Genomic DNA, 27281 nt, shown 5'->3' with positions numbered 1-27281 from the left:
GTAACGCTTGGGTCTGGGACTTCCCAGACCCAAGTGTTATCTAATTGCGTGTGCAATCGTGAACTTTGGGTCGCACATTTTTGTGCGTGAGCAATCCAAGATGGTATGATCAGAGGTCACTTGGGTCAGGAACCTCGCATTGGGTGATTTTTTCCACTTACATGATAGCATTCTGGATCCGTATAAGCTGAGTGTTGATCTCGTAGAGATGACAGATAAGGAGCCACCGTTCCAAAGCAATTGAGATAAGTATGAACAGGGTTGTAAAATAGGTACAATGGAATAGGAAAAAGTAAACAGCGCAGGCCAATCCCCCCATTGCATCGGGTTCCGAAGACATCCAAATAATGATGTCCATTGGAATAACAGTCAAGCAAGCGATCAAATCGTTGGCTGCTAGCACTATTATCAAAGAATCAGTTGATGATTTGCGCTCTTTCTTACTGTAGACTAGCAATACCACAACATTGCCAATTGAGCCCATGAGGGCGAGAAGACCAGAAATTACCATTGTTCGGGGAGGGGGTCCGTGACCTATCCCGTCGTAATCATAATTATAACCCAATGTAACGTTTTTATAACTAGACAAGTTAGCACCTGTTGATAATGGAGCGTAACTGTCTTTCATTTTTCAAGGTATCTTTTTCACGATCTTCCAAAGCAATAAAATTTGAGTTTTTAATAAATGATTGTTAAATTAGTTTATTTGCGTTGAAACTTGGGAAGTGGCTTTTTCTGGGATACCAATAAAAATCACCCAATATGGCGAATGAGATAGTAAAGAAAAAGGTAACTATTTTTAAACTTGTAACTGTTTATAATTAAACCGAAAATAAATAAAATTAGAGGAAATGAGAGGTGAGGAATAATAAATGAAAAAAAAAACGCAACGTGGAATTATAAAGTAACGCAAGTTTGTCTCTTTTTTATTTCATTTTGCCGTACTTAGATTGGTACAAGTTGCACAGCAGAGGGAATAAGGAAGAATGCAGCTAACTCTTTTGTTAAGACGTCCCTCTTTGCGAAATAAGTTGGAAAATTTGATAAATGGTGCCTGCTTGTATAATGTAGGAATCGTACCCTAAACACAACAACGTTCATTTAGCCCAATGAGGAATCGGTAGAGTATTTGGTTTTGATATTCAGCCATGAACCAAAGCTTTCTTGTTTTTTAGAAAAAAAATAGTAAAATTGGGAATTTTTTAATTAGCTTCCTTATTTGCGCTCTTTATCACCCCAAATCGTAACCTCGACCCTCACCTCAACATAAACCCCCACCCCCACCCTCTCCCAGACACATATACGCCTCTTCAACTGATGAAGTTAGTGTGTATATGGAGTATAATTTTTTAGCTTAATAAGTCAACAAGTGTAATAGAACATACATACATTCAGTTATGTGCAAAGTGTATGTATATTTTCTTCGGGGGGGGGGGGGGGGGGGGGGGATTGGTAGTGCAAAAGCGCTAATAAAATGTATGAAAATTTTTATTATTTAATTTCATATTTGCAAGCGTTTTTGTTTGTTGTCGGCAACATCTTATAATGGAGCCATTAGTTCCTGAATAAAAATAGGCAGTTTAAGACTAAGAGTGTTAGTTAAATGTTTCTTCCATCTTGAAGGTGAGCAGCTCAGTTGAAATTATGCTAAGTGAGCCTGTATGCTACCCGAGCGTATACCGTGATAACTCTACCAGGTAGCAAACAAATTACCTGGCTTCCTTAGTTTTACGACAGAAGTTTTCCAAGCCCACTAGCAACGGTAGAGGACGCTAATGAGGATTTTATTTTAATTAGGCATCAAATGTTGATCCTTTGAGAGTGAAATTCACGTTTAAACTAACAGATACGCAATTTAATTCCATTTTCGTCTTGATTTTTTGTCTCAGATATTATGGTAATGCGTGTACAACACACAGAATTTACATAAAAACTCTCTTTTTAGCTGCCTTTGCGGTAACGTCAGTTATATAATGTATAGATGAATGCTACAAATTGAAATCAGCTTTAGGTTATGCAATTATACAAATTGCTATTAATACATGCTATTTGCCTCCTTTTGTTTAAAAAATACTATAACTGAGGGGAAATATCGTTTACTGTTGAGGGGTAACATTGCCTTAAAAGGCAGATTAACGTAGGTCGTAACGCAACAGTTGACGTAGAGGTATTTTGATCGTTACGTTTGACGAATGATGGAAGCGATACGTCTTCTGATAGCTTTAATTGCGAATTAGTGGCTTTAATTGTAAGCTTTTAATTGAGAATTAGAGCAAAGTGAGACATAAAAAGTATATTAAGCTAAAGTCGTACTTCACTAAATGTTTTGGAAAACGTACGATTGTCGGTCGAATTTCAATCGACCCGTATTTTTCCTGATTTTTCTACATATGATACATCGATGAAATTATACCTTCTATGAATTTGCTGATCTATGGATGGGATTAGGAGAAACTATGAAATATACCTCATCAATCGATGAAGCTCTATGGGTCCCCAACGCGGCAATTTTTAAGTTACTATTTTGACAAATCAACCATTTAGTCACACTATGATCTTTCTAAGATATCTTCTGAATACTACAAAGTCAATTTATATATTAGATTTATATTTTTTGCCAAATTTTACTTCCCAATGCAGCAGTTTGTGACCTCTATCACAATTTGTGACATCTGCTTTGGTCCCCTTTGAAATTATCATAAAACCTCGATTGGTTTTTGTTTTTATGAAACTACTCTAATCCTTCAAGAAATTCGATATATCGATTTTTTGCTGATCCCAATAAATTTATAACGTCTATTGAATCCATCTATTGAAACCACCAAGACCCCAAACCGGGATTTTTTATTTTTCCCAATTAATTCAATTTAAAAATCATGAAACTTTTAAACCGGTGAAACCGGTGAAAAACCAGGCCAAAATTCCAAAAAAAATCTTGACGAACAGCAATTTATGGAAACAAAGAAAAGACGCATTAACTTTATAAAACTGAAATGGTACAGCCGCCACGCAAAAAAATGCAGAAAGTTTTCAGCGATGAAGTTTTTTCATAAAAAAGAGTTTCTATTTATAATCACTTCAAAAATTAGAGCATGAAACGGCGGAACAAACTTACAATCAATATTACTATACGGTTGTTATCGCTATTAAGAAGTTATCAAACTCGTGGGCGAAGCCGTGTTAATGAAACATCGAGAGGGTGAAAACAATCGTGTGGTAAAGTTTAACCATCTCTCGTTGTGGTTACAACAATACAAAATTATGAAACTGTTGCCGTCATTAGACTACTAGTTTATTGGTGACCGGACAATAGATCGAAAGGACAACAGATCGAAAACAGAAAAGTTGGGACAATAGATCGAAAATCAATCTCTAATCTTATTGGTTGAAATTAAGCATTATCTGCGAGCTGCAAAATAATTACCACATTCTGGCGATGCCTCGCGAGCCATGGTCATGCCTTAGTGGCCCATGGGACTTCATATGAATCTATCACAACCGAACAGAATTTCACAACAGAACCTGTTATATGCTGTATAATAAATGAGCGCTCAAATGTGATTGGCCAAAACGCAACTTAAACAATTTAATTTTCGATCTTATGTCCCCATTTTTGCTTTCGACCTATTGACTTTCGATCTATTGTCTTACCACCTAATTTATTACGCTTGTGTCAACAATGTTTATATAGTAACAGAGGTATTAAAAGAGTATGATGACGAAGCCGAACTCTTAGTCTAATGGCGAGGCCGATTTCGTAAAATTACTTCGGCGTTAACATGTTGTTTCACGTGTAAATTACGCAACTTTTTTTATCTCAACGAGGGCTTATTAAATATAAATAACCTAAAGTTTTCTCTTAAAAAGGTTAACAATTTTCGAGCTAAAATTTCTGCAACGTTTGAAACAATTTCTAACATTTAATAATAATAAAAAAGAAACCAGCCAAAAACTTTCAAAAAAGAACGGTGAATTAACAACTCTTAAAATTAACATTTAAATCAATATTTCTTCCAAATTAGCCGATAGCCTCAACATTTGACATTCGAGGCGGGGGCAATAAGTAATATCACGGTAACTATAAATTAAACCCGTGGTCCCAATTTGTTGAAAAACGGCCGTCGAAATTCCCGATTAATTGAATCACTAATTTACGTCTAGACGGATAGCTAGGCTCGTTGAGCGAAAGAAATAGGAGGAACCTGTGAGCATAACTGCCTACGTGCCACAACCATAGACATAAATCTATCATAACAGGAAAAAATGAGAAAAGAGAGGAAGCTATTAATGTTACCAACACTATTACTGTACATTAAATAGCGCTTTATTATTCGCAACAAATGGTTAACTCCTTCTCTTTCACTCTCTCTAAGTAGGCACACAAGGTACAGTATGTGAACCAAATGCTTATTTCATCGCATATCGTATCGCTTTCATTTCAAATTAATTCTTCTTCTTGCCTGTGCGCGATTGAGTCTAGTTGACACCATATCGATCGAGGCACTCCTATCAATTTTGCTACTTCAACCGCTGAAAGGCAATCGATTAATTACACAATTGATTAAAAGAAATTTGTGGTAAAAATAACTTGCTTGTTTCTAAAATGAGCTCCGCCCGTTCGGTACCTCGCATCCGAGTCACAGTGGCGCTTTTCAATGCCTTTAACAATACAAAAGAGCAACCTTAAAAAATATTACCAAAAATCCTCACAGGAAGTCTTTTTTTTCGGTAAAAAATTTTTTTAAAAAAAGGTTACACACTTCACTTAATTATACATTGATGTGCGTCACTTACAGAACTTTAAATACAGAATGTGTTTTTATCTAATCGCGTTGGGAAATGGCGTTCTTATTTCGATACAAATTTTTTTTAAATATCATTCCGGTTTGAACTTTTCTGATTTCATGCAAGGATCAGAAAGGATCAAATATGATTATAAACTGTCCATTCTGACGGTTAAATTTCAGTACGGTCTTTCTATGAAATCAGAGTTATCATATATGATCCCCGATTCCAGTTTTAGATCATCCCTATATGTTGTCACATAAATCAAGCTTTTATAAAATGCATGAAATATTGATTTAACGCTAAAAACGTGTTACGTTAGTGTAGTGTGTTATTTGGAGAAAAATTGGAGAAAAGGCTAAAGATGTACAAAAATAAAAAATTAACAGGAATTATAGATTTTTACTTGTTGCCTTTTTCAGCTAGGAAGTATTCTCAGCAAAATGAACTAAAAGTAACCCGTATTGTCTAATCAAACACGATTTGCTCTTAAAGACAACATTACGTGGCCGATGCCCGAGAAATTGAGTATATATGCTCGCTCGATTTTGTCGTGCTTTTTCATACAATTGTTTTAAGATTAGAGTTGTAAGCGCGTGTGGACAAGAGCGACCAATTTAGATAACATTGGCTCCAAAATTAGATATAAGTTCCCTCACTTTTCACAGAACGTGTTTGTGGGGCCAGCGTAAAAACTTGGGACAACCTTTCGTTACTCATGTCCACGCAATAAGTCCCTAATTTTCCTTCTATAGGGACTCAACTCCATGTCACCCTTTTCCACGGTTAGCACCTACTTACTGGAATGAAATAAATCCAGCATACTTGGAGATTAGTTTCAGAAATTTTATCTTGACTCTATTGGGGCGTTATGATGATAATAAGCGGTTTTCACAATTAACCATAGCTCTGTTCACAAAAGCAATTGAGTCTCTTTTTTGGTCTCGATCAATTTTGGTCTGAATTAATTACAAAAATTTGGCAAAAAAATTAGGCGAATTACATACTCAAAGTTGAATACATTCATTCCTAAATATGACAAAATGTAAGCTCTTTCCACGTTATAAATAACTTAATTTCACGTTTCGAGAAAATAAATTCCATCGTCGAAAATGTTATATGATGTGTGACAAGTAGGGACACGTTCTGGTCTCTCAACACAACGAAACGCAAAAAAGATTGATATTTGACTTTTCAGACATGGGCCATGTAACGGAATTAACTGCATTTGTAAATGCCCCGCTATCTTTATTAGACACCTGATATTTGATCACTTGAGAATTTTGAAATATTTCAAAAAACTTGTTATTCAAAAGATTACTTTTCCTCAGAAATAGAGCCCACCAATTATTGTTCGACAGGCGTGATTTTTCTGTAGTTAATAAGACAAAAACGGATTGAGAAAACTAATTAGAAAAAATAAACTAGTTGAAACAAAATCAAAAAATTGTAGTTCCTTCAAAATTTGTTTTTAACTTGGAAACAGTTAAAACCTATCTTTAGATACTGAGCACATCAATTAATACTTTAACGAAAACAAAAAAAAGAGCGCGGTTTGAAATTAATTGTTAGCATTAAAAGCGGTATCCCAAATTTTAATTCTTTTTAGGGTTTAGTTGAAAGTTGTTTCAAAAAAAGTGACAAAAAATTGACGTTTTGTTTTTTTTCAAATCTTAAACCGTCTCATGCAAAAACTGATTCTGTTCTGCATTTTTCTCCTAGATGAGGACGGAAACCTCTAGAGTTTATCACTCCAAAAATCGTTATTTCAAACAAAGTAAAATAAATCCACCAAAGCGTGGGTTAGATATTTGAAAGAATTCGATTTGTAAACATTTTGGCTATAAATTGCGAAAAGCGTGAAAAGTTGGGGACAAGTTCAAAAATTGTTACATTGAAGCAAAAACTTCTCATGGATTCGTGCAGCAGTAATAACTCATGATGAACTGAATGGATCTAAATAATAAAATGAGAAGGCAAGAAATATATCAGTTTAGCAAGATTCTTTTTCATGAAAGAACAGCTGAAGTATGAATTTCAGCTGATGGTCTGGCGAGTCAAGGAAACAAAACAGGGTTACAGAAGAACAATAGAAAGTAAATTTTGAGCAGGTTTATTGGTTCATTTTAAAATCAAACCGCCTCATAAGTAAACAGCATTAACTATCACAATGTTCACCAAATATTAAAATTAGTTTGCTCGCCTTAATTAAAACAAACGAATGAATATTGGGGTCCCTCCCACCACAAAGATATAGTCCCCTTTGTGTCATATTTACGAGATAGCGGGTGGAGGGGGGGGGGGGAGGGGGAGTTGGCTATAATGGAAAAGACCCGAATAATGATATCCAGAGCTTTCAACCAAGTCACACTAATAAATCAGACGTTCAGATATGGACTTGCGCTAGTAGTGAAATCATTGCTGTTCAAACGTGGAGGATATGGAAAAGTATTCAAGTAACGAAGCCCACATTTTTGGCAACGAGACAATTTGCTAACTTACTCATAATTCGTACTATTACCACCGTTGATACTCATATAACTAACAGAGAAACAAAAAAGCAAAAAAAGGAATCAGTATTGTCAAAAAATAATTATTCGTTAATAGTTTCTTTAAAAAAAAAGTCTGCCGTCAGATACACCGAAGTGTTCTGTTCCATTTCATAAGCCTAGGTAAAATGGATTAAATAGAGGCGAACTCAATTTTTTGAAAACAAATAGCATTAACAGCCAAATAGATCGCTTACTGAATTTCGACACGTGCTTTCAAAATGCTGAGAGAATTTTATGAAATGTTTTTAAACTCGAATTTTCAAGTTTTGTCAAATCGCATTTCTTGGGAACATTTTTGAGGCATAACATTGACTTTTTAATCAACCATATTTTTCGGCTTAACACACTCTAATTTTAGCAATGACCGATTTGAAGAGCTAAATTCCTCAAGTACACAACGTTGACAACCTAGTGCAAAAAATGCAAAGAGAAAGAAATTTAAGAAGCGTCGAAAGCTTACTCAGAGTGTAAACAAAATTTGCTTTTCTTTTCCCAAACAAAATCGGCCATCAGTGTTCGCAAATGGGGATTTTTAAACTGTTTTTATGGTCCAGAAATTTGGCCAAGCACAGTAATGAACCTATTAACAGATAAAGGCAAAGGCAAAATCGAACAACGATTTTACAAGACACCATGTCTATTTTCAGTTTTCTGTGAAAACGCGAATGATTCATATCTGGGCCTCAATTTTATTAGGAGCAATGACCATCAACAGACACTGAGCGCAGAAAAAATTTAAAAAAAAAAAACAAATGAAACAACTTATTGTTTTTAAAAATGATATGCATTAAAAACAATTTCCAAAAAGTACATAAAAATTCCCATATTCAACAAGTGCGAACTAAATTTTTTAAATTTTACAGTGGACATTTAAAGCAAAAGTTTTAAAATGACAGCAAGCTTGTGGAAAGTGAAATAATTTTAAACAATTTGCAATCCAAGCTCATCCTGTCATCAACAACTATTCAGTCATCTAATAAATTTGACCGAAATAGTGCCCAGATAGCATTCAAATGTACAAGAGCTAACTTATCTTTAGCTACTGAAAAACGAAATAGCTGATAGCGAGGCTCGTCTGTGCATAGTTTTCTCTCGTCATGGAAATCAAGCAAAAACTGAACTTGACTTGCACTAACCTCTCCTCTGCAACCACACCTCGTTATAGATAATAGATAATGCTGCTTATAAGTGTGGGTACGCCATCGAAACATCCAAGGGGAGCAAATTTTTGCTTTACAAACTCGTATTAATAAAAAAATTATTATTTTTTGGAACCCTCGAAGTTGAAGTGTTAGGGGGTTTTTGTATATTTTTTATAAAAACATTGCAGCGCATTGCTATACTAGCTGACATAATAAACCTATTAATTGCAGAGATTCAGAATTTTGTTTGACAGGCTGACTCAGCCAATTTCAGTAGTAATCATTTCTGGCTCAACTAAAATTATGCTTGCGAAAGCACCTTAAACTTCAACCACTGAAAAACTACATAAACTTGTTTGCAGTCAGAAACCAACGACGTTTAATTGGCGGCTTTTCACTATACCAAACAAAAATTGATATCCCGATTGTATGGGTTTGTTAACACACAATGAAGACCCCATTTCAGATGGAGACAACAAAAGCTCAGAGGTGATAACATTAAATCTGTCTGCGGCTGTAGAAAAAAACAATTGCGCTACCTTCTTGGAGCAAACACATCGACACTACTTTTATTTCAACGTAATATTTTGTAGTAGAAGTTGATTTGGGTAGTTCATGTTTAACCAGAAATCAACCGTGACCTTTAGTTAATGAAACTGAGTTTGAAGACTAAAAAAAACTACCGAAGATTAACAAAACTTCAAAATTCAGTAACTATTTCTGCAAACAGATAGCAGAAAAAACTGCACATTTAAGTTCGACAGTCTGATGAAAAAATTTTAAACTTTGGACTACTAGCTGCTTTGCTTTCATTTTGATTCCTAAATGATAAAGGTCTCTTATACATTTTGGTTTCTCATTGACATTGAAAAATCAAAAAGTTTGAAATCTCCTTTCTTAAGAAGACAGCACCACAATACTATCAAATAATTTGGACTGCAAAAGCATCAAGACGACTCCTGGAAAACAAATTTTAATAAAAAGTATAGGAAAGTATATAAGAGTTAATGAGTTGATTATTGACTAAAGAGAATAGAGTTTCATTTTAGGGAAACCATATGCTTCTTCATATCTGAAAATAACCAAGTGAAGTGGAAAAAAACATTGAAAATTGGCGATGTACGTTTCTCCGATAACCTAATTGGAAAAGTTTTTGAGAAAATTACGCAATGATTAAATTCAGGCACATGACCCCAAAAAATATACAACAGATTTCCTAAAATACAATATGCATACAATAACTTTGAGAAACACAGCATAGAGATAGAGTGAAGGATATTAAGCAAAAATCAAAGTCTGATGAAAAAATTTTAAACTTTGGACTACTGGCTGCTTTGCTTTCATTTTGACTCCTAAATGATAAAGGTCTCTAATACATTTTGGTTTCTCATTGACATTGAAAAATCAAAAAGTTTGAGATCTCCTTTCTTAAGAAGACAGCGCCACAATACTATCAAATAATTTGGACTGCAAAAGCATCAAGACGACTCCTGGAAAACAAATTTTAATAAAAAGTATAGGAAAGTATATAAGAGTTAATGAGTTGATTATTGACTAAAGAGAATAGAGTTTCATTTTAGGGAAACCATATGCTTCTTCATATCTGAAAATAACCAAGTGAAGTAGAAAAAAACAATGAAAATTGGCGACGTACGTTTCTCCGATAACCTAATTGTAAAAGTTTTTGAGAAAATTACGCAATGATTAAATTCAGGCACATGACCCCAAAAAATACACAACAGATTTCCTAAAAAACAATATGCATACAATAACTTTGAGAAACACAGCATAGAGATAGAGTGAAGGATATTAAGCAAAAATCAAAGCTTTTGAAAACCAAAGTTAAAGAAATCCGAAGTTATATTAAGCATTCTCTACATTTTATCAATTAACGTTAAAAACTAGCCAATATCTTTTTCTGTTTTCACTGAGCGAAAAAAATGATATTGTATCAAGAGAATAATATAAAAAGGAAGTTACAAAATCAATTGTTTCAATCAAATTAGGCGTGGGTCAATTACGCTGCAATGTGACATTAGTTAAAAACTTTAAGCTCGTTTCCTCAGATGATTGACGAGATCTTTTTTGTTTTATGACAGCGATAATTACGCATTGGTATTATTTTTCATCAATGTAATTTAGTTTTGCTAGTGTATATTTGTATAACATATATTGGTACAAAACAAGTATTGTGCTCAAAAAAGGAATTGGAAACTATAACCCATGAAAAGATAATTCTATTATTGGTAGAAAATATATATATAGAATCTGTTACTATTCAGATCAAGTTACAAGACGACAAAACTTACATAAAAGTCAATAATTTGAAAAGTTAATCATAACATATAGTTTTCAAGCCTCAAAAAGTAACAGATATCAACTGGATACATATTTGTTAATTATTTATCACTTCCCACAAAGAGGACGTCAAATTGCTGTACTTAAAGTAAAATTTAAACGGAAAAGTTGCTCGAACACCATTTTCTCTGTTTTGAAAAGCTTTCTCATAAAATTCAACACTTTGTAACAGAAGCATGACCAAAATTACTTTTCCACGTTAGTTTTTAATTGCCATCAAAAAATCAAATATGCGTGAACGGGTAAAAAGAAAAAAACATTGCAGGGCAAGTCCTGAAAAACAACGCAATCAAATACTTCAAAATCACCAATCTGTCCAGTAGCGAAATAGCCATTACAGTGGAAAAAACTTCGTATTTTTTCCCAGAACACTTTCGTAGAAAACGGAGTAAATAATGAACCCCATTAGGCTTTAAAAGATTTTGCCAGCACATTTAAGTTCTGTAACTCCAGCCAGTTTTTGACAAATTGCGGAAAAATTTCTTTTTGTAATTTTTTTTTCAATAAAAAGCTGAATTTTTGAAATATTTTCCCAAATTGTAAGAAAACTGCCAGATTAGGCAGTTCGCCAGCCTTCGCCTAACTTTAAAGTTTAAAACAATGACACCATCGCTATCACTGCATTTATTTTCAGCAAAAATTGTATAAATTTGAGCAAAAGTTACGGAAAATATGAACGAAAATAACGGAAATGCGCACATTTTTCATCGAAGTTTAAACCTCCATAACTCTTTTAAAAAAGACAAAAAACTTACAATCAATTATTCTTCGCTCGATGGGTTTTCTATTGATAATATTTATGTCTACAGATCAAACATCGATTGGCAAAAATTGACTGAAGAAAAAAAAACAGGGCATATGGTTCCTCTCCCCTTACTAAGTGAGATTGGATATTGTATGCTTGCCCCTCAAACTCAACTGGGAACATCCCACAATCACTATTCTGGTGATAAACAAAAAAATCATCACACGTGAAAACTCATACCGTGAGCACATCTAATGCAACCTAAAATACTAGTTGATTAGAACTACTTCGTCCTACTTTTAAAATAATGAAATTAGCTTGAAAATTGAAATAAACTTAATGCCAAGTTAAAAATTGATGACGAAAAACTTATTTCACAAAAATTGGCAGAAAATATTATATAAAACCTACCGCTGTACATCAATAGACTAAATTATCCAGTAGTGAAGTCCCGCTGTTTTGGTTTCATGCTATTATTGTTCCGCAAGACTTTTAATTAGGACAACTTTTGTAAATGAGAATAGTAATTGAAGGTCAAATTTGACAGAACGTGACTTTTTATGACAACTGCTTTAATTCCAACTCAAAAATTTTGAAGGTGGAAGCGAGTTACATTCAAGCTAAAATTAGTTCAGATTGCAAAAGTTTAGCAAGAGATGCAGGTTACTGCAAGCACAGATTTTAGTTTAGTAATTAATTTTACTCCCACGTTATCCTCAAAAAGAAGAGAATTTTGCTTAACGCCATTTTATATAAAGAAATTATGCATCATTTTTGTTCCGACCCCTCTTGAGGGGGGGGGGGGAGGAACTATATACTCAAATGGGTTTTTTTGTTCAGACAATTTTAGCCGATCGATATATTCATCTTAGAGAGTTGAGACTGGTATCATTAGAAAGCTTGTCCAGCATAGAATATGGAACTAAAGAGATTTTTTTATTTTTTGATTTTCGTTTTTTTTTACAGGGAGTTATCGTGGTCAAAACTTTTGAGAAAATAGAGTGAATTCCGTTGATTTTGTTCACATTTTCCGTAAATTTTTTACTAAAATTTCGTCAATTTTGCTAAAATTTCTTAAATTTTTGAAGAACGTGTTGTTGATTTTATTTCTCAAGACCAAAAAAATTGTCGGCTATTCTTATTTAATTTTCTTGTCGAAAATTCTGACTAAATATTTCAAAATTCAGACATTTTCATCAAAAACTGCACGAATTAAGTTTCTTTAGTCCACTTTGATTAAATTTGCAGCAAGTACACACCCAAACACGACTAAAATAATCTTTGTAGACTCAAAGTGGGACTATTTCTACTTCAACTTCCGTTGCAAGTGCTACGTAGTTAAAACTTTGCCATTTTTTGCTAACTTTACTCGTTGATTATCAAAACGCAGCATTTATTTTTGATTTTGTAACTAACAAAAAATCTATATCTATAACATTCGAAAAATTAAGTGTTCTCAATAGACAAACAGCATTAGCAGAGCTAGTTTTGGGCCAATTTTTGAAGGTTACAGTTCAAAAATAATTCGGATTGTAATCAGTTGGTCTATTTTATTTTCAAAAATTTCAATATTTTTTTTATATGTCAATTAAATAACAGAACATTTCAAATCAAAACTCACTAGTGATAGGTCCAATTCGCTTCCTAACTCGCTCCAATTTATTGTTTTTAATTTATTAATTGAAAACTTATTGTCGTTTTGACTTTTAAAAAGAAATTATTTTTCAACTAATGGCTTATTGAACTTCACCTACATTTTTCTCTTAACTTGATCAACTTGTAGCTTACTGTCACCAATGAAAGAAAAATTCTTCTTTCTACTGAAGTCAAATTCTATCTTTATCGTGGTTTTACACCTGAGTTTATGGTTTTCTGGCTTTGATACCACTAGATTTCAAATTTTTTTTTATTTTCAGGTATTTACCGACTTTTCGCGTTTTGCTAGTTTTGTCACATTATCACGTTATTGACAGTTCAAATATCACATTATTGGCGTTCAAAATAAAGAACAATTGATTAAATTAAAATCTTTAACGATATAGTTTGAGGTTTTAATGACTTCGATAATACTTTCTCGAAGAACTTAATTGAATTTTCTTATTTTGTCTTTAACTGTCGTTTTTACATTATCTTTTTAGTCGTATGAAATTTTCTGTACCATTACCCGGTTTCAATGGCTTTTCATGGAACAATAGATTGGCCAATATTCTGATATAAGTAGATTGCTGATGGCTTTCATGACTTTGAATTCATTTGTTTTCCAAAACATAAAAAAAAAACATTTTTTTAACTTCGCAATTTTGTTCCCTTTATTGTCTGTTTGTTACCTAATCCCGTTAAATACATGCCAAATATGACAAAATTATAGTCGATGCAAAGTGTCAAAAAGGAATGATGTCACAAAATTTAATGTTTTTAAAGAATTAGTTATGACTTTACTGGCTTCGACATGAGTTTTTCACACAAAAAATAGATAAATTTTTGATTTTTGTCATAAATTACCTTCTTCTTGTGAACGTAGGATATCTTCTGGATAATTAAAGGTCTCAAGGTCTTCCGTTGGAAAAGTAATAAACGAAACTCTTTGATTATTTCTTTTTGGACTTAATTGCTTTCATGTCTTTGGAAATAATTTTTTTTGTTTGGTTTTGCTGTTCGTCTGGACTCAATTTCTTAATACTGTCATATCTCACGAGTCTAATGCACCATTTTTTACTCCAATGAGTTATTTGCTTTGGAGGCTATCTTTTCGTTCAAACACCTTTTTTTTGAAAAATTCTTGAATTTTTCGGGTTTTCTATCTGTTCCTCATTCGGTAGACATTTATGCTAAAATTGTGGATGAGTGGGGTCGGAACTTTATGTGCGATTGCACATTACCGAGCCTCCTTGTTTAAATTCTGAATTTATATTGCGTCAATGCTTTGTCCAAGAAAATAAGAAAAACTGAAAACTGCCAGACCTAGTCGGCGCCTCGACTTTTGAAAAGATCATGTCCGACCTAAAAACGGTGCGAGAAAACCATATTTGTCTGTAATAGTCCCGAATTGTTAAAAAAATGTAGCTAAACTTTAGTTGTCATCTTGGCCTTCAATCGACCCAAGTTTTGGCTGCTTTACTTTAACTCGACCCAATTTCGTTTCCCTCTGGACATTTTGCTCGACCCAATTTGTTGCTGCTCAACATTACCTGTACCCAAATATAAAGCAGGAATTTTGTTGCACTCAAAATCTGCAGGATGTACCCAAAAATTCTACTTGTACTTTAAAAGTTGTTTATTGCATTTATTTTAATTTTTTCAAAATATTTTTTCTTATTTCTGCAATCAAAATAACTAAAAAATTACACAATAATTATATAAATGATGACATTACGATTGTTAGAGCTTTGCTAATTATAGATCCACTTAGCTAAGCAAACTGGCAATAAAGTCTGCTTGCAAAATATAGTCATTTATCAGAGGAGTTCAATTGTTTCTTATGTTTCCTGGGAAAACTCTAGCTGATTTTAAGCGGTGACAACCTGCTATAATTCTGCTGTGGTGTTGCTCCTGGATACTTGCTTAATCCTAGGGGGAAAAACTGAGAAAAGAAAACAAAAAGTAAACCGAGATAAATTCAATTTCTCAATTTATAAAAAGACCGTGTTCGACCATAAATTGTTATGACAAAAAACTTTAGCTGAACTCATGACAAAATTTTACCTCGACCACAACTAGGGGCTATATATGTAAATTTTGTCAAGTTTACCCCTCCCCTCCAGTCCCCGTCCCCTGATAAAGCGAGGGTCCCCTCATAAGACTTTTCAAACAGATCAGCTTTAGCCATGCCAAAACGACCTCTGATCCAACCATTTCCAGGCTTTGGCATCTGATCAGATCCTGCCAGTTCTTTGTGTGACGCAAAAAAGGGGCAATCTTTGTGCAACCCCAGCCGTCTCTGATCAGAACCTGGTGCTATCTACATGCTCTTTTGTAAGTTTCGTTAACGGATAGAAATTTAAAGATTGATTAAAAAAACAATTCTGAATTGTGATTCCCAGAAACTCGGTGAACCTTCCCCCGCCCAAACGTTATGCTCCCCCCATTCACAGAGCACGTGTCAGTACATGGTAAATCAGATATAAAAGCATGGCACGTGCGTCTTGGGGTGAAAATAATATGCGCCCACTATAAGCTGGTGGGACACAAACGGAAAAGATCCCATTTCCTATAAGAAGACCTTTAATTTTTTTTCTGAGGTGAACCGAAACTAGATACAGCTTGGCAAAAAATACATAGTGAACGTGGTAAAATTTGCCTTGAGCTTGCCATGATACATGGCAAGATATTCTCAATGTATCCACAAAATTGAAAGACCTTTGCATATGGGCATCAAGAAACAATATTTGGCATAGCAACACATATCAAGTTGTGGAAAAGTCAAGGGTTGCAATCACCTCAATTTTTTTTCAACGCTGCACCCGTCACTCGCTGTCATTGGGAATACAAAAGCACGTGTTAATCAGACAGCATTCACGGCAAATATACACAAGTTGATAAAACTCGGTAAATTTTAATGAAACTGGGTAAGAGTCGAGACTTGGCTCCAACTATAAATTTTGCGAGGATAATGAGAAATAAACGTCATTGACAAAGTTGTCTCTTTCAGAAACGCCTTTTGTTAAAATCATGTAAATAAATTGTCATCAATCGAGAAATCCTCTCCGATAATGTCTTCAGTTGACTTCAACTGTCATTTTTAAAGGTTGAACCGAACCCAAAAATTGGCGCCGATTGCAATAAATTAGCGCCAAACAAAAGAATGAAAAGTTATGTAAGCGAAATTAACGTTGTAAACTAATTTAAAGTGAAATTCTAAAATTAAGGAGGCGCAAAAGATAAAATAGTCAAGAGAAGCAATTCAGTCATCAACCTTTGTCTGGTGAAACATTGCTAGTCTTTAAAACTAGAAGGTAAACTTTTACTGAATTAAGTTCATACACCTTAAACATTATCTGCATATTAATCCTATTGAGACGGTGTGTTTGTTGAACTAAGACATGTATGAGAGTAATTTAATGTCGCACAAGACATCAATTGGACTGACAGCTAAACGGTGCCAATTCAAAAATACCCTATGCCAAATTACCAAAAGGTGGCAAAATACCCAAATTATACCAATATATGTACGATAAAAACAAGCTTGTAATACCAACTATGCTAATTGGCAATCGAACCATTGAACAAAAAGATTGGGTATTATGGCATTTGTTAAATTGTGATGTAAACGCTAACACAATTTTTCACGAATTATGATATGATGACATCCCGAAATTCGAATCTTCTCATATCAGGATACCTACAATAAGAGGCAGCTTCAGTAATTAATTTCCACATCGAGCTCTATCTTGCACATCGCATCGTATTTCTTTTGGATAAAAATTCAACATTTATTTCAGTTTTTACGTTTTAATTAATACTTTTTTTGGCTTTGCTACTACAAGTTTTTACAAAAAATTCATTTCATGGACATTTTTCTATCTTTGAAATTCTTTCTCTTGTCTTGTCACATTATTGTTCCGACCCCTCTTGAGGGGGAAGGAACTATATTTTCAAATGGGTTTTTTGTCGTCAATTTTTACCGATCGAAATATACATCTCAGGGAGTTGTGAGTGTCATCATTAAAAAACCCGTCCAACGTAGAATATGGAACTTTAAAGATTTTTTTTGGTTTTTGGTTTCCAGAGCAAGTTATCGTGGTTTGAATTTTTAAAAATATTATCTGGTTTTTCACATTTTCTTGAATTTTTTCTAAAATTTCGTCCATTTAGCTAAAAGATGTTTTAAAAAATTAACAACAGTACTTTGTTCACTAACTTGATTACTTTTTTTTGGCTAAAAATTTGGCTAAATATCTCAAAATACAGCGTTATTCATCAAAAATTGCTCAAAATAAGCTTCTTTAGTTCACTTTGATTAAATCTGCCGGAAGTACCCACCCAAAAACTTTCAACCCAATCTTTATAAACTACAAAGGGAGCTAGTCGATTTCCTGCTTCCATTGAGAAAAAAAATATTGTAGTTTTATACTAACTTTACTTTAATTATCAGAAACGCAGCATTTATTTCGGATCCTTTAACTAAAAAAATAGTTAGATCTATAACATTTGCAACAATTCTTAAAGGAAGAAGAGCAATAACAGGGCTGGTTTTGATCCAATCTTGGACTGTTACGATCCAAATTTTGGATTTTAATCACTCTGTCTTTTCTTTAAAATTCGGATATTTTTATGTTAATTAAGATCAGAAAAATTCAAATCAAAGCTCACTGTTGATAGGTTGATAGCTCCAATTGGCTTGCTAAGGAGTTCTAAATTATAATATCTGATTTCTTTACTCAAAAGATTATGGTCGTTTTAACTTTTAAAATATTATTGAATTTTTAATAAAAAATGGCTTGTTGAACTTTGCTCTTAATTTGGTCAACTTGTAGCTTAGTGTCAAAACTCTTCTTCTTACTATTCATTCTAATTAATTTAAATTCATTCTTTTTTGTGGTTTTATGCGTTAATTATGGCTTTCTAGCTTTGATACTAAAAGATTTCACATTTTTAAATATTTTTAGGCGTTGGTTCATTTTTCAATTTTTTGTTTTGTCACTTTATTGCATTACTGTCAGTTCACAAATTAAATTTTTGGCGTTCACACTAAAACACAATTGAACACATAAAAACTCTAAAGGCATAGATTATGGTTTTAACGGCTTTGCAAACCCTTTCTCGAAGAATTTTTTAAGGTTTTTCTACATTTGTCTTTAACTGTCGTTCTTACTTTGTCTTTTCAGTCGAATGGATTTTCCTGGATAATGTCAGGTCTCACTGGTTTTAAGGGAAGAATAAAAAAGCCTATATTCTGATTTAAGTAGATTGCTGATGGCTTTCTTGACTTTGAACACAATTGTTTTCAAAAATAGAAAAACACTTTTTAACTTCCAATTTTTGTTTTTTCTACTGTCTATTTGTTACTTAATCACTTTAATTACAGGCCACATTAATTTTCTCAAAAGAAAGTGCAAGTTTATACAAAGTATAATAATTTTAAAGAAGTCGTCATGAATTTACTGGCTTCGACGCGAGTTTTCGCAAAAAAAGGTAACATAATTTTAATTATTGTCTGTATTTGACGTTCTTTTTGAAGATGTAAGACGTATTCTGGTTAATTACAGGTCTCCAGTCCTTCTGTTAGATAAGTAAACGAACCTATTTATTTATTTCATTTGGCAGCTAATGGCTTTCATGACCTCGAAAATATTTGGTTTCGAAAAAAGCAGAAACATTACTAAATTTTGCCTCTTTTGTCTCTTTTTTGTCTATTATTACCTATTCTGATTAAAGAGAGGTCACGTATCACATTTTTAGCGTTCAAGCAAAGCTCAGTTGGACAACTTTTGTGCGGCAAAAGATGGCTTTAGGGCTCCGAAAGCGCTTTCTTGCAAGTTTCAATTGAATTTTGGTTTGTAGTCTCTGTCGGTTCTTCTGTATCCGCGTAAACAATTGAGTAATGACAGGTTATAATGCCTTCTTATAAAACCATATGTGATCATAAATAGATTGGATGTTTTCAATTGCTATCTAATGTTTTTAATTACTTTGAAATCAATTGTCTTTAAAACAGAAATCCAATTTTTCCAACTTTGCTAATTTTTGGTTCTTTTCTGTCTAAGTGTCACCGAGCCTTATTATTGGTGGTCCCATTTTATTTCCTGCGAAATACCACTTATTTTTTTGTTTTTTTTCAGTTTTGTCTGAGGCTAATTTTGCCTTGTTAAAAAGTTTTTCTTTTTTAATTGAAAACAATTTTTGTATGAAATTCTTGTTTGTTGTTATTGTTCTTTGATTTTGTTTTTTATCTTGACCTGCTTTCTTAACAATGGCTGATTTCATCAATATAACGTATTTTCCAGTCCATTGAGTTTTTTTATGTTGTAGGTGAACTTTTTGACAATACACATTTTTTGAAAAGTACTTGAGTTTCAGAGTGTTTTCTATCTGTTTATCATTTGGTAGACATTTAAGCCAAAAATGCTGACGAGCGGGGTGGCAACTTTGTGTGCAAACGCGCATTACAGAGCTTTTTTGTTTAAAGGTCAAATATCACCCTATTAACGTTAAGAAAGAAAGCCGAATAAAACCTATCATGTTTTAGTGAAAAAAAAACGACTTCAACACTCTCTTCAAGCATAGTTTAATGGGATTTTTTAATTGAGTTTCATTGTCAATTTTTTAAAAGTCATTTGAGAACTTTTTGATAATTGCAAGTTTAGCGTCTTCCCACGGATAAAGAAATGAACCTCTTTACTGATTTCAGTTGATAACTAAATTTTGCGTAAATTTGAAATCAAAAGTTTTAGAAAAATGTAGAAGAATTCTTTAAAACTGCACTTTGTTGTTCTTTTTAATCTACGTGTTATCTAGTCTCATTAATTACATGCCAAACATCACAGAATTGATGCTGATGAAGGGCGCAATTGAACATATTTATTGTTTTTAGTGGCTTGATTTTTGATTTAACGGCCTCGACACCGGTTTTTGCATAAACTTAATTTTATTTTTGGCTTTGTCTATTTTTGTCGTTCTTTTTGTAGACATATGACATATTCTTAATATTGGCAGATCTCAATGGTTTTCTGTTTGCTAGTTTCAATCTTTTTGCTCGTTTTTTGTCTTCTTGATACATATTCTCAGTATTCAGAGGTCACATCACATTGTTAGTTTTCAAAGATGGCGTAAGTGATTATATCTTATTATCTACGGAAAGGATTATGGTTTTAACGGCTTTGACAACGTTTTCTGCAAAATTTATTCAAATATTTTTTAAATCTGTATTTGTGGTTCATTTTTGTGAACGTACAACTGTTTTTGGATAACAGTAGGTCTCGATGTCTTCATATGGAGGCATGAACTAACAGAAACGTATTAAAGATTTCAATTGATATCTAATGGTTTTCCTTATTTTAATTTATTTGTTTTTTTTAAAAAAAATAATCTTATTTTTTAACTTTGCTGTTTTTGTCCTTTTTCGTGTACTTGTTACCGAGCCTCATTAGAGACTGGTCCCATGTTTTCTTCTAAAAAAAATAAAAATGGTTTAGTTTAGGTTTCTTGACGCTATTTTGAATTTGTTATAAACAGAAAGTTTAAAAAAAACAGGCTTCAAGTTTTGGATGTAAGTAGTGTTTTTTTGCTAGCTGAATTTGTTGATTGTCTTGTCTCGTGGCCTTAATAATGGCAGGTCTCATCGACTGGCATTATTCACTTTACTAAGTTGAGTTGGAAACAAACTTTTTATTCAAAAACTAATTATTTTTGACCAAGTTTTCTAACTCTTCCTCATTTGGTAGAGAACTGGTCTAAAATTTGGAAGAGCGGCTTTGGAACATATTAAGTGCGAACGCACATTGCCGAGCCTCCTTGTTCTTAACCTTGTGTTTCACCTGCTAATTTTGTTTATTTTGTCAAGTGAGCAGAATTTTTATAATCTATTTGCAGTAATATCAGCGATCATCAAGTTTTAACTAGACGGAAAAACGTCGTTTTTGGTTATTTAATAAAGAAAGATAAAAATAACTTGAAAAAATATTTATGGTATCTATATATTTTTAACGGTAGTCTGATAGCCCTTGTATTCAACTAATATACAAATTTTGTAGTCTGTAGCGAAATAGTGAAATAGTTATATTACATTGGGGAATTTAGTTTTTCAAAATTGATTTTTGCATGTGCTTTGGACCTTTTTCTTAATATTGATGTAAAGTATAAAAAGTGGTTAGATGTGTAAATTTGATCTGATAGACATTTATGAATTTCAGGAGTAAAAATATCAGGTATGCTTATGGGCTTTATGTAATGAAAACCAACTAAGGCACCCAGAATTAAATAGCTCCGACAAGCTATCCTGAATGAGAGAGTATGAATGATTAAATCACCATAAAAATACTTCTACATGTCCACTTTGACTAAAAACAAAAAATGTCGCTCCTTTTATAAAATCGCCAGAAGTCCCCGTGGAAAGCCAAATAGCTTCCACTATTGAAACAAAGCTGAAAAGTAGACCCAGATATAATATTTATTGCCCCGACTATAAAATAATTACACAAGAAATTTTGTATTAAACTAAATATCCCTATTTGCAAATTAGGCTACTGAATGGTTGTTACAGAAAATATTGACGTCTGTCAGTGGCAAGAAAGCCCATTGAGGCAAAGAAAATAACATATAGAAAAGTATAGCATATAAAAAGAAGGAATTCTATGCATAATAGAGGTAACTACGACTAGCAAGGTGGGTTATTGGCGCGTGATTTTCGGTGTTGACTTGACAAGCAACGCTCGCTCACTGTTGAGAAAGAAGAGGACATTGTTAGGAACAATGGTCGCCTACTTGAAACATTTCACACTTTCCTGAACCGAATTCCCTAAAACCAAGACATTCAAAAATGGGAATAAAGAGAAAAAAATTGCGCACGCTTCACTTCCGTTCTCGAAAAATGAAGATATAAAATTGATTAATGATTTAAAAGGGTACAAAATTTAACTCTGACGTTTTTGTAGTGACTAATATGTCTCGGTTGTGTTCAGATTCTTTTCTAACAGAGCCAAAATTCTACTTATTTAGGTTGGCCTTAGTAAGAATGGTACGAAGGAACGCCTTTTGTTTTCTCATAATTTCTTGATATATATTAGTTATCCTTCTATGTTCTTTCTTTGGTGTTATCGGAAAACCAGTTTTCAAATTTAGGAAAATGTCGTTTTTCGGTTTTTGAAAACAGACCCTATTCTCAACTTGTTTAATCAAGAAAACGTAATGATCGATATGATCGGTCTTCAAACATAGTAGATCGTTGATAGGTTTGGTTTGCACACAAAAAAACAACAGAACATCATTTTATTCCTGAGACCGTATCAGTGAGCATGATAACGAACTCTTGCTTTAGTCTGGTCTGGTCTGGTTTCGGTTAGTCACCCCGTCGGGGTCCCCCTATGTCGTCCGGTACAGCTCACGAGGAGTCTGAAGTAGTTCAAAGCTTATTTCGGCTCTTGGAATATCGGGCACTTCTTCCCCATTTGAGATGAATTTTGTTGGACTGGTCATCCCTCTGAATTTCTTCTCGTGGGTTTTCCAGTTCGTCTTCAGATAAAACATTTGTGAGCATCCAACACATTTGTGGACGCATTTCGTTTTTCTGTACACTCGCTCGATGTGGTTCGCAAGCCCTGCTTTTGATTTGCATATTTTTCCACAGTGAGGACACTCTGTTGTTCCTTGCGTCTCTGTCATCTCATCCGACATAACAACATCGACAACTTGACCATCGTAGACGTTTTCTCTGGATTCTTCCCACTGTTCAATATGACTGATTCTCTCATTGATCATCGACCTCCAGAGCTTTCTGTCTTGACTTGGTCCTCGATATGTAGGGCATCCCACCCTTCTCCTCCTGTAAGCTTCTGCGAATAACAGGGAGTGCAACGGTACCTTCTCTTGGGTTTAGGGGCATCTTCAGATTGCTCAGGCATCTGAAAATGATTCCTCTTGTTTTTCCTTTTTTTCTTGTAGGTGGATAAAATAGCCAAGACGTTCTATCTTGACCCTGATTGAATTTATCCTCGACCTTTCGTAGATTCCACAAGATTTTTTTTCTTTGCTGCCCTTTCCTTCAGTGGTAAATTTGTTTTCCCACTCCAAACGTATCGGTAACATCTGTCCATTTTCTTTTGCAAGCTGTTCACGTTTCCGATTGTCCATGTCCCGACACTGCAGTTGAAAAGCATCGTGCTCTCCACAACTGTTTCGACTATTCGCGCTATCGTTCTCTTAGACAGTCGAGAGTGTTTTAGTTTCAGCTTCAACTTGTCTAGGCTCCCATCACTCTCTTGATTCAGATATTCGTGTTTTCTACTGCTTCGAACCAAAATGCGAGGAAACGGGTTACAGCTGCGCTTGATCCACCGAGGACGTTGTTCTCTTTTTTTCGTCATTTTTTTTCTATTCGAAGGGCCTCTTGCTCTCCTTCGTTGTATTTTTATCGTTCTCCATTTTGGGGCACTTGGCGCAGAATTGTTGTATCATCAGCAAAGAGGAGAGTACTGAATTGGAACGACTGGAACTTCCTGCTTCCTCTAGTCCCGTCTTTGAGTCATACATTCGCCTCCCGGTATGATAGATCTGCAGCCTGCATTATCACTCAATGGAAAATATTGAAGAGAATGGGTGAGAACGAGCAACCTTCTCTTAGACCTCTTAGAGGTAACCACTGAGAACTGAATTCCTTATTGCTCCAAATTTTGCAAGCTGTGGTTTCTTGGAGATCATTGAGCATCGCCATTATAGTTCTTTCGAAACCATTAGTCTAAAGAATTTTTCACACCAGCGGGCAGTTTGGCAGATTACTCGGGGAAGGCCATTCCAATGTCCAACAAACATGACCGACTCTTCTTATTTTCATCTAGCCTTCTGTTATCCTAATGAAGTCGAACAACTACTTGCGTTGCATCTGCTGTGGATCTGTTTCGACGGAACCCATCCAGATTGTCTTATGTGCTGTATGTTTTTCACTCCATTCTGTGAGTCTGGATTTTAAATATCTGGTCAAATTCCTACTGACAATCGATAGGAGGCACACTCCTCGGCAGTTGTCTGGGTTGCACTTGGCTCCTTTCTTTTGATGAGGAACAGTTAAGCCTCTTTTCACTACATCGTCCCAAAATTGGGCCTCGGTTTCAAACATGTTCCGAATGACTCTCAAAATCTTCTGCTGAAATCCAGTGATGCTGCTTTTAGGTATAAAATCCTGACCTCATATTTTCCGGGCGCCTTGTCTTTCACTTTCTCCCACGCTTTCCACACCTCTGGCTCGGTGGGGTGCTGCTCAAGGATTTGACATTTTCGTGTACCTCGTTTGAGATGTTGCGCATTTCTTGATGTCGCTCATTTCTTGATGAGTCGTCTTGCGTGAAGTATCTCTTGTAAATTGTTCTCGTTTTTTTTTCTCTCGAACTTTTCAAAGTGCTCCTTGAAAGTTTCAGCAGAGATTGCATTGGCTTCTGAGCTTGGCATCGCAAAATCTGTCAGTCCAAATTTGTTGAGGATAGTGTACATCTCTCGATGTCTTGTCGATGCATCGCCTCTTAGGAATTCACTAGAAGTTTATCCCACGATTAAGTTTCCCGGTGTTACAATTTTTGCTCGTACTCTCGAAAGACTTTCTTGGTCATCTGAAAAACATCCTGTCGCTATTTGTCCGTGGTCTCAGTTTTTCTGTTCGTCAGCTCCAGGGTTCTATGTTTGCAGTTATTTGCGTCCCCTTCATGGTATTGCATCCATTGACTGGTTTTCTTGTCCTCGATACCGCATACCTCCATGGCCGCTTTTAACACTTTCCTACCGGCTTCTTCTTTCCTTGTCAGTTGCCCTGCTAGTCGACACTTCATCACAATTGCTTCATATGCCTCTCGAGTTTTGCTTCAGCTTCCCTCGGTCAATGTTTTATTTCCGCTGGATGTGGTATTTCCTCTTCTCTGACAGGATCTTGAGGTTCAAAACTTTTCGGACCATCGGTCCTCTGGCACTGTCTTTTTGTGTGTCAAATAGAGGTATCGGTGCTTTCTTGTGAGCAAGTAAATGACTTCACACCAGTTTTCAGTTCTGGTGCGACAACAAGTTTCTCTGTTCTTCATTTGAACAAATCTGTCCACGATACGTAGTTTGTTGAGTTGCGCCCACTCTACCACTTCATCTCTGGTGGCTGAGTTGTGGGACAGCCCAAATTGCTGAATCGTTTTATCTCTACCCGTGTTGTCCTGTTGACCAATTTGAGCCGTGTGGTCTCCTCCAATCAGCAGCATTTCGTATTTTTTTGTAGACAATAGCAGTATCCAAGGTCATCCTGTACTTGTTGATTGCTTCTTAATTGAGAGATACTGATTGATAGGTTGATGCACTGCAGTCAATTTTATGTTGTTGACTGTGACTTTCAGTGACGATCCTCTTGGCGCTCCTTTTTTGGTTTCCTTGCACCATCCAGGCCGCTGCCTATTGGGTCTCCAGATACTGCTGCTTTTTGTCCACGAATCATGACGGTGTCTACGGAACAGCATCACACACTTTCTTTTTGAAGCATTTCGTTGAGGTGGATTGACTGTTGAGGTGGATTAGCAATTTTTTAAGGAGGGTTGGCTATTCCCGAGCCACTTCCTACCCAAAAAGGGTCCTTGATACAACGACTTGCGTCTTTAGTCGTTTCTTTTCGTTTTCGGGTGATGTAGTTTTTGTAGAATCACTCTCCACCACTGATCGGTACGACACTGGAAAGAACCTCTTCCATTAAAATCATTAGCTCTTCCTTTATCAGTGCTAATCATGTCTTTGTCACTTACATATTGGAAACTAAACAACATTTTAAAACTTTTTCACCCACATTCCTTAACACGCTAAAGCTCAGGAAAATTTTTTGTTAAGATTGCACCATCTTTTTCCATTAGAAGAGATTCCTCATTAAACTTTCAGACGGTAAAACCAACAACTTGTTACTTTTCAAACCAGACATACAGAGTCTTCTACATTTTGAACCGAACATGCCAAAATATGTAACAATTTTTGGGAAAGTGGCAAATGCAAATGCCCTCTAAGATGAGACCGAAGAAAAATTGAAAGAAACTTTTGTATTATTTAGAAACCGATCTTTCAAATTGTACTGATTCTGCACTTTAAAGTTCAGCATGAAACTGGTTCAAGAATTGTTATGGGGTCTAAGCAGTAACAACTAAAGTGAAAGTGGACCAGAAGTGGATTCGAATCATTATCTTTCACTTGCAACCCTTGTGTGCTACCCATTAACACCAACTGGTCTTAACTTCTCGAACTTGGGCATATCTTATAACCCGTTCTCACGTTGGTTAGTTTTGGTCAAGGCTTTATTTCTCTAGCAAAGTAAACGTTGAACAAACAGAGCTTCTTGTCAAGCTATGTTAACCTTATCTTATGCCCAATTTATACTAGATTGTTCTCGCTCAACCATCTAACAAGAATACTGAATCTCGGTGACAATCAACCTAATTCCATTGTATCCAGTGCCATTCTACTCAATGCCGTTATACCCAACCTGCATTTTACCCAATGCTATTTTACCAAATGCCAACTTTAATTAACCCTATTCTTGAAATTACCAGAACAACTTTTTAGCCGACTATTTAATTAAATGGCCCGTGGGACTCGACATGAAACTATCACAACCGAATACGGGATTATAATTGGTTATTTGAATAAATGACTCCCATGGGACTTGATATGAAACTCCCACAACTGAACATTGGATAGATGAACGAAAAGATCAAAGAACATTGGGCAAGTTGGCAAGGGTTAAAATCGCATAGGGTAATATGGCAGGTTGGGTAAAATGGCATTGGGTAAAATATAATTGGGGTAAATTGTCATCTAACCCTGAATCTTCATTTTCTTTGGATTACTTGATCTCATAAATTGATCACTCTTGGGCAGCAGAGGAAACAATTTGGGGGAAAATGTTCGGATTAATTATTCATATAAAACAACAATCTGGTCTCTAATAGTGTACAGGCGAAACTATAGTTGCTATTTAAACAATCACCACATTGTATCCATCTTTTTGAGATTTGATGGACAATGGTTTGAGGTATTGTCTAG

At 34.7% G+C, this 27281-nt stretch overlaps 1 protein-coding gene across 5 annotated transcripts in view; it reads right to left on the bottom strand.

Moving 5' to 3' along the window:
* The window catches only part of LOC142337854 (uncharacterized), a 113239-nt gene that overhangs the window by 61452 nt on the left and 24506 nt on the right, over nucleotides 1-27281 (bottom strand). Inside the window, exons 1-2 of one of the 5 annotated variants that reach the window (XM_075387436.1) lie at nucleotides 16019-16524; nucleotides 162-1081 (exon numbers count right to left, since the gene is read on the bottom strand). In XM_075387436.1, the coding sequence (XP_075243551.1) occupies nucleotides 162-628 (467 nt within the window). In that variant the 5' untranslated portion in view covers nucleotides 629-1081; nucleotides 16019-16524. Of the gene's footprint in view, nucleotides 1-161; nucleotides 1082-1713; nucleotides 1790-6678; nucleotides 6971-11993; nucleotides 12077-16018; nucleotides 16525-27281 lie in introns of those variants that run through there. The other 4 variants (XM_075387455.1, XM_075387446.1, XM_075387464.1 and 1 more) reach the window with 4 other exon arrangements.

Source organism: Convolutriloba macropyga, chromosome 1 (genome assembly GCF_964194025.1).
Source record: "Convolutriloba macropyga chromosome 1, txConMacr16.3, whole genome shotgun sequence".
Classification (NCBI taxonomy): domain Eukaryota; kingdom Metazoa; phylum Xenacoelomorpha; order Acoela; family Convolutidae; genus Convolutriloba; species Convolutriloba macropyga.
Note: the sequence above shows the minus strand (reverse complement) of the source record. Positions and strands in the feature narration are given on the sequence as shown.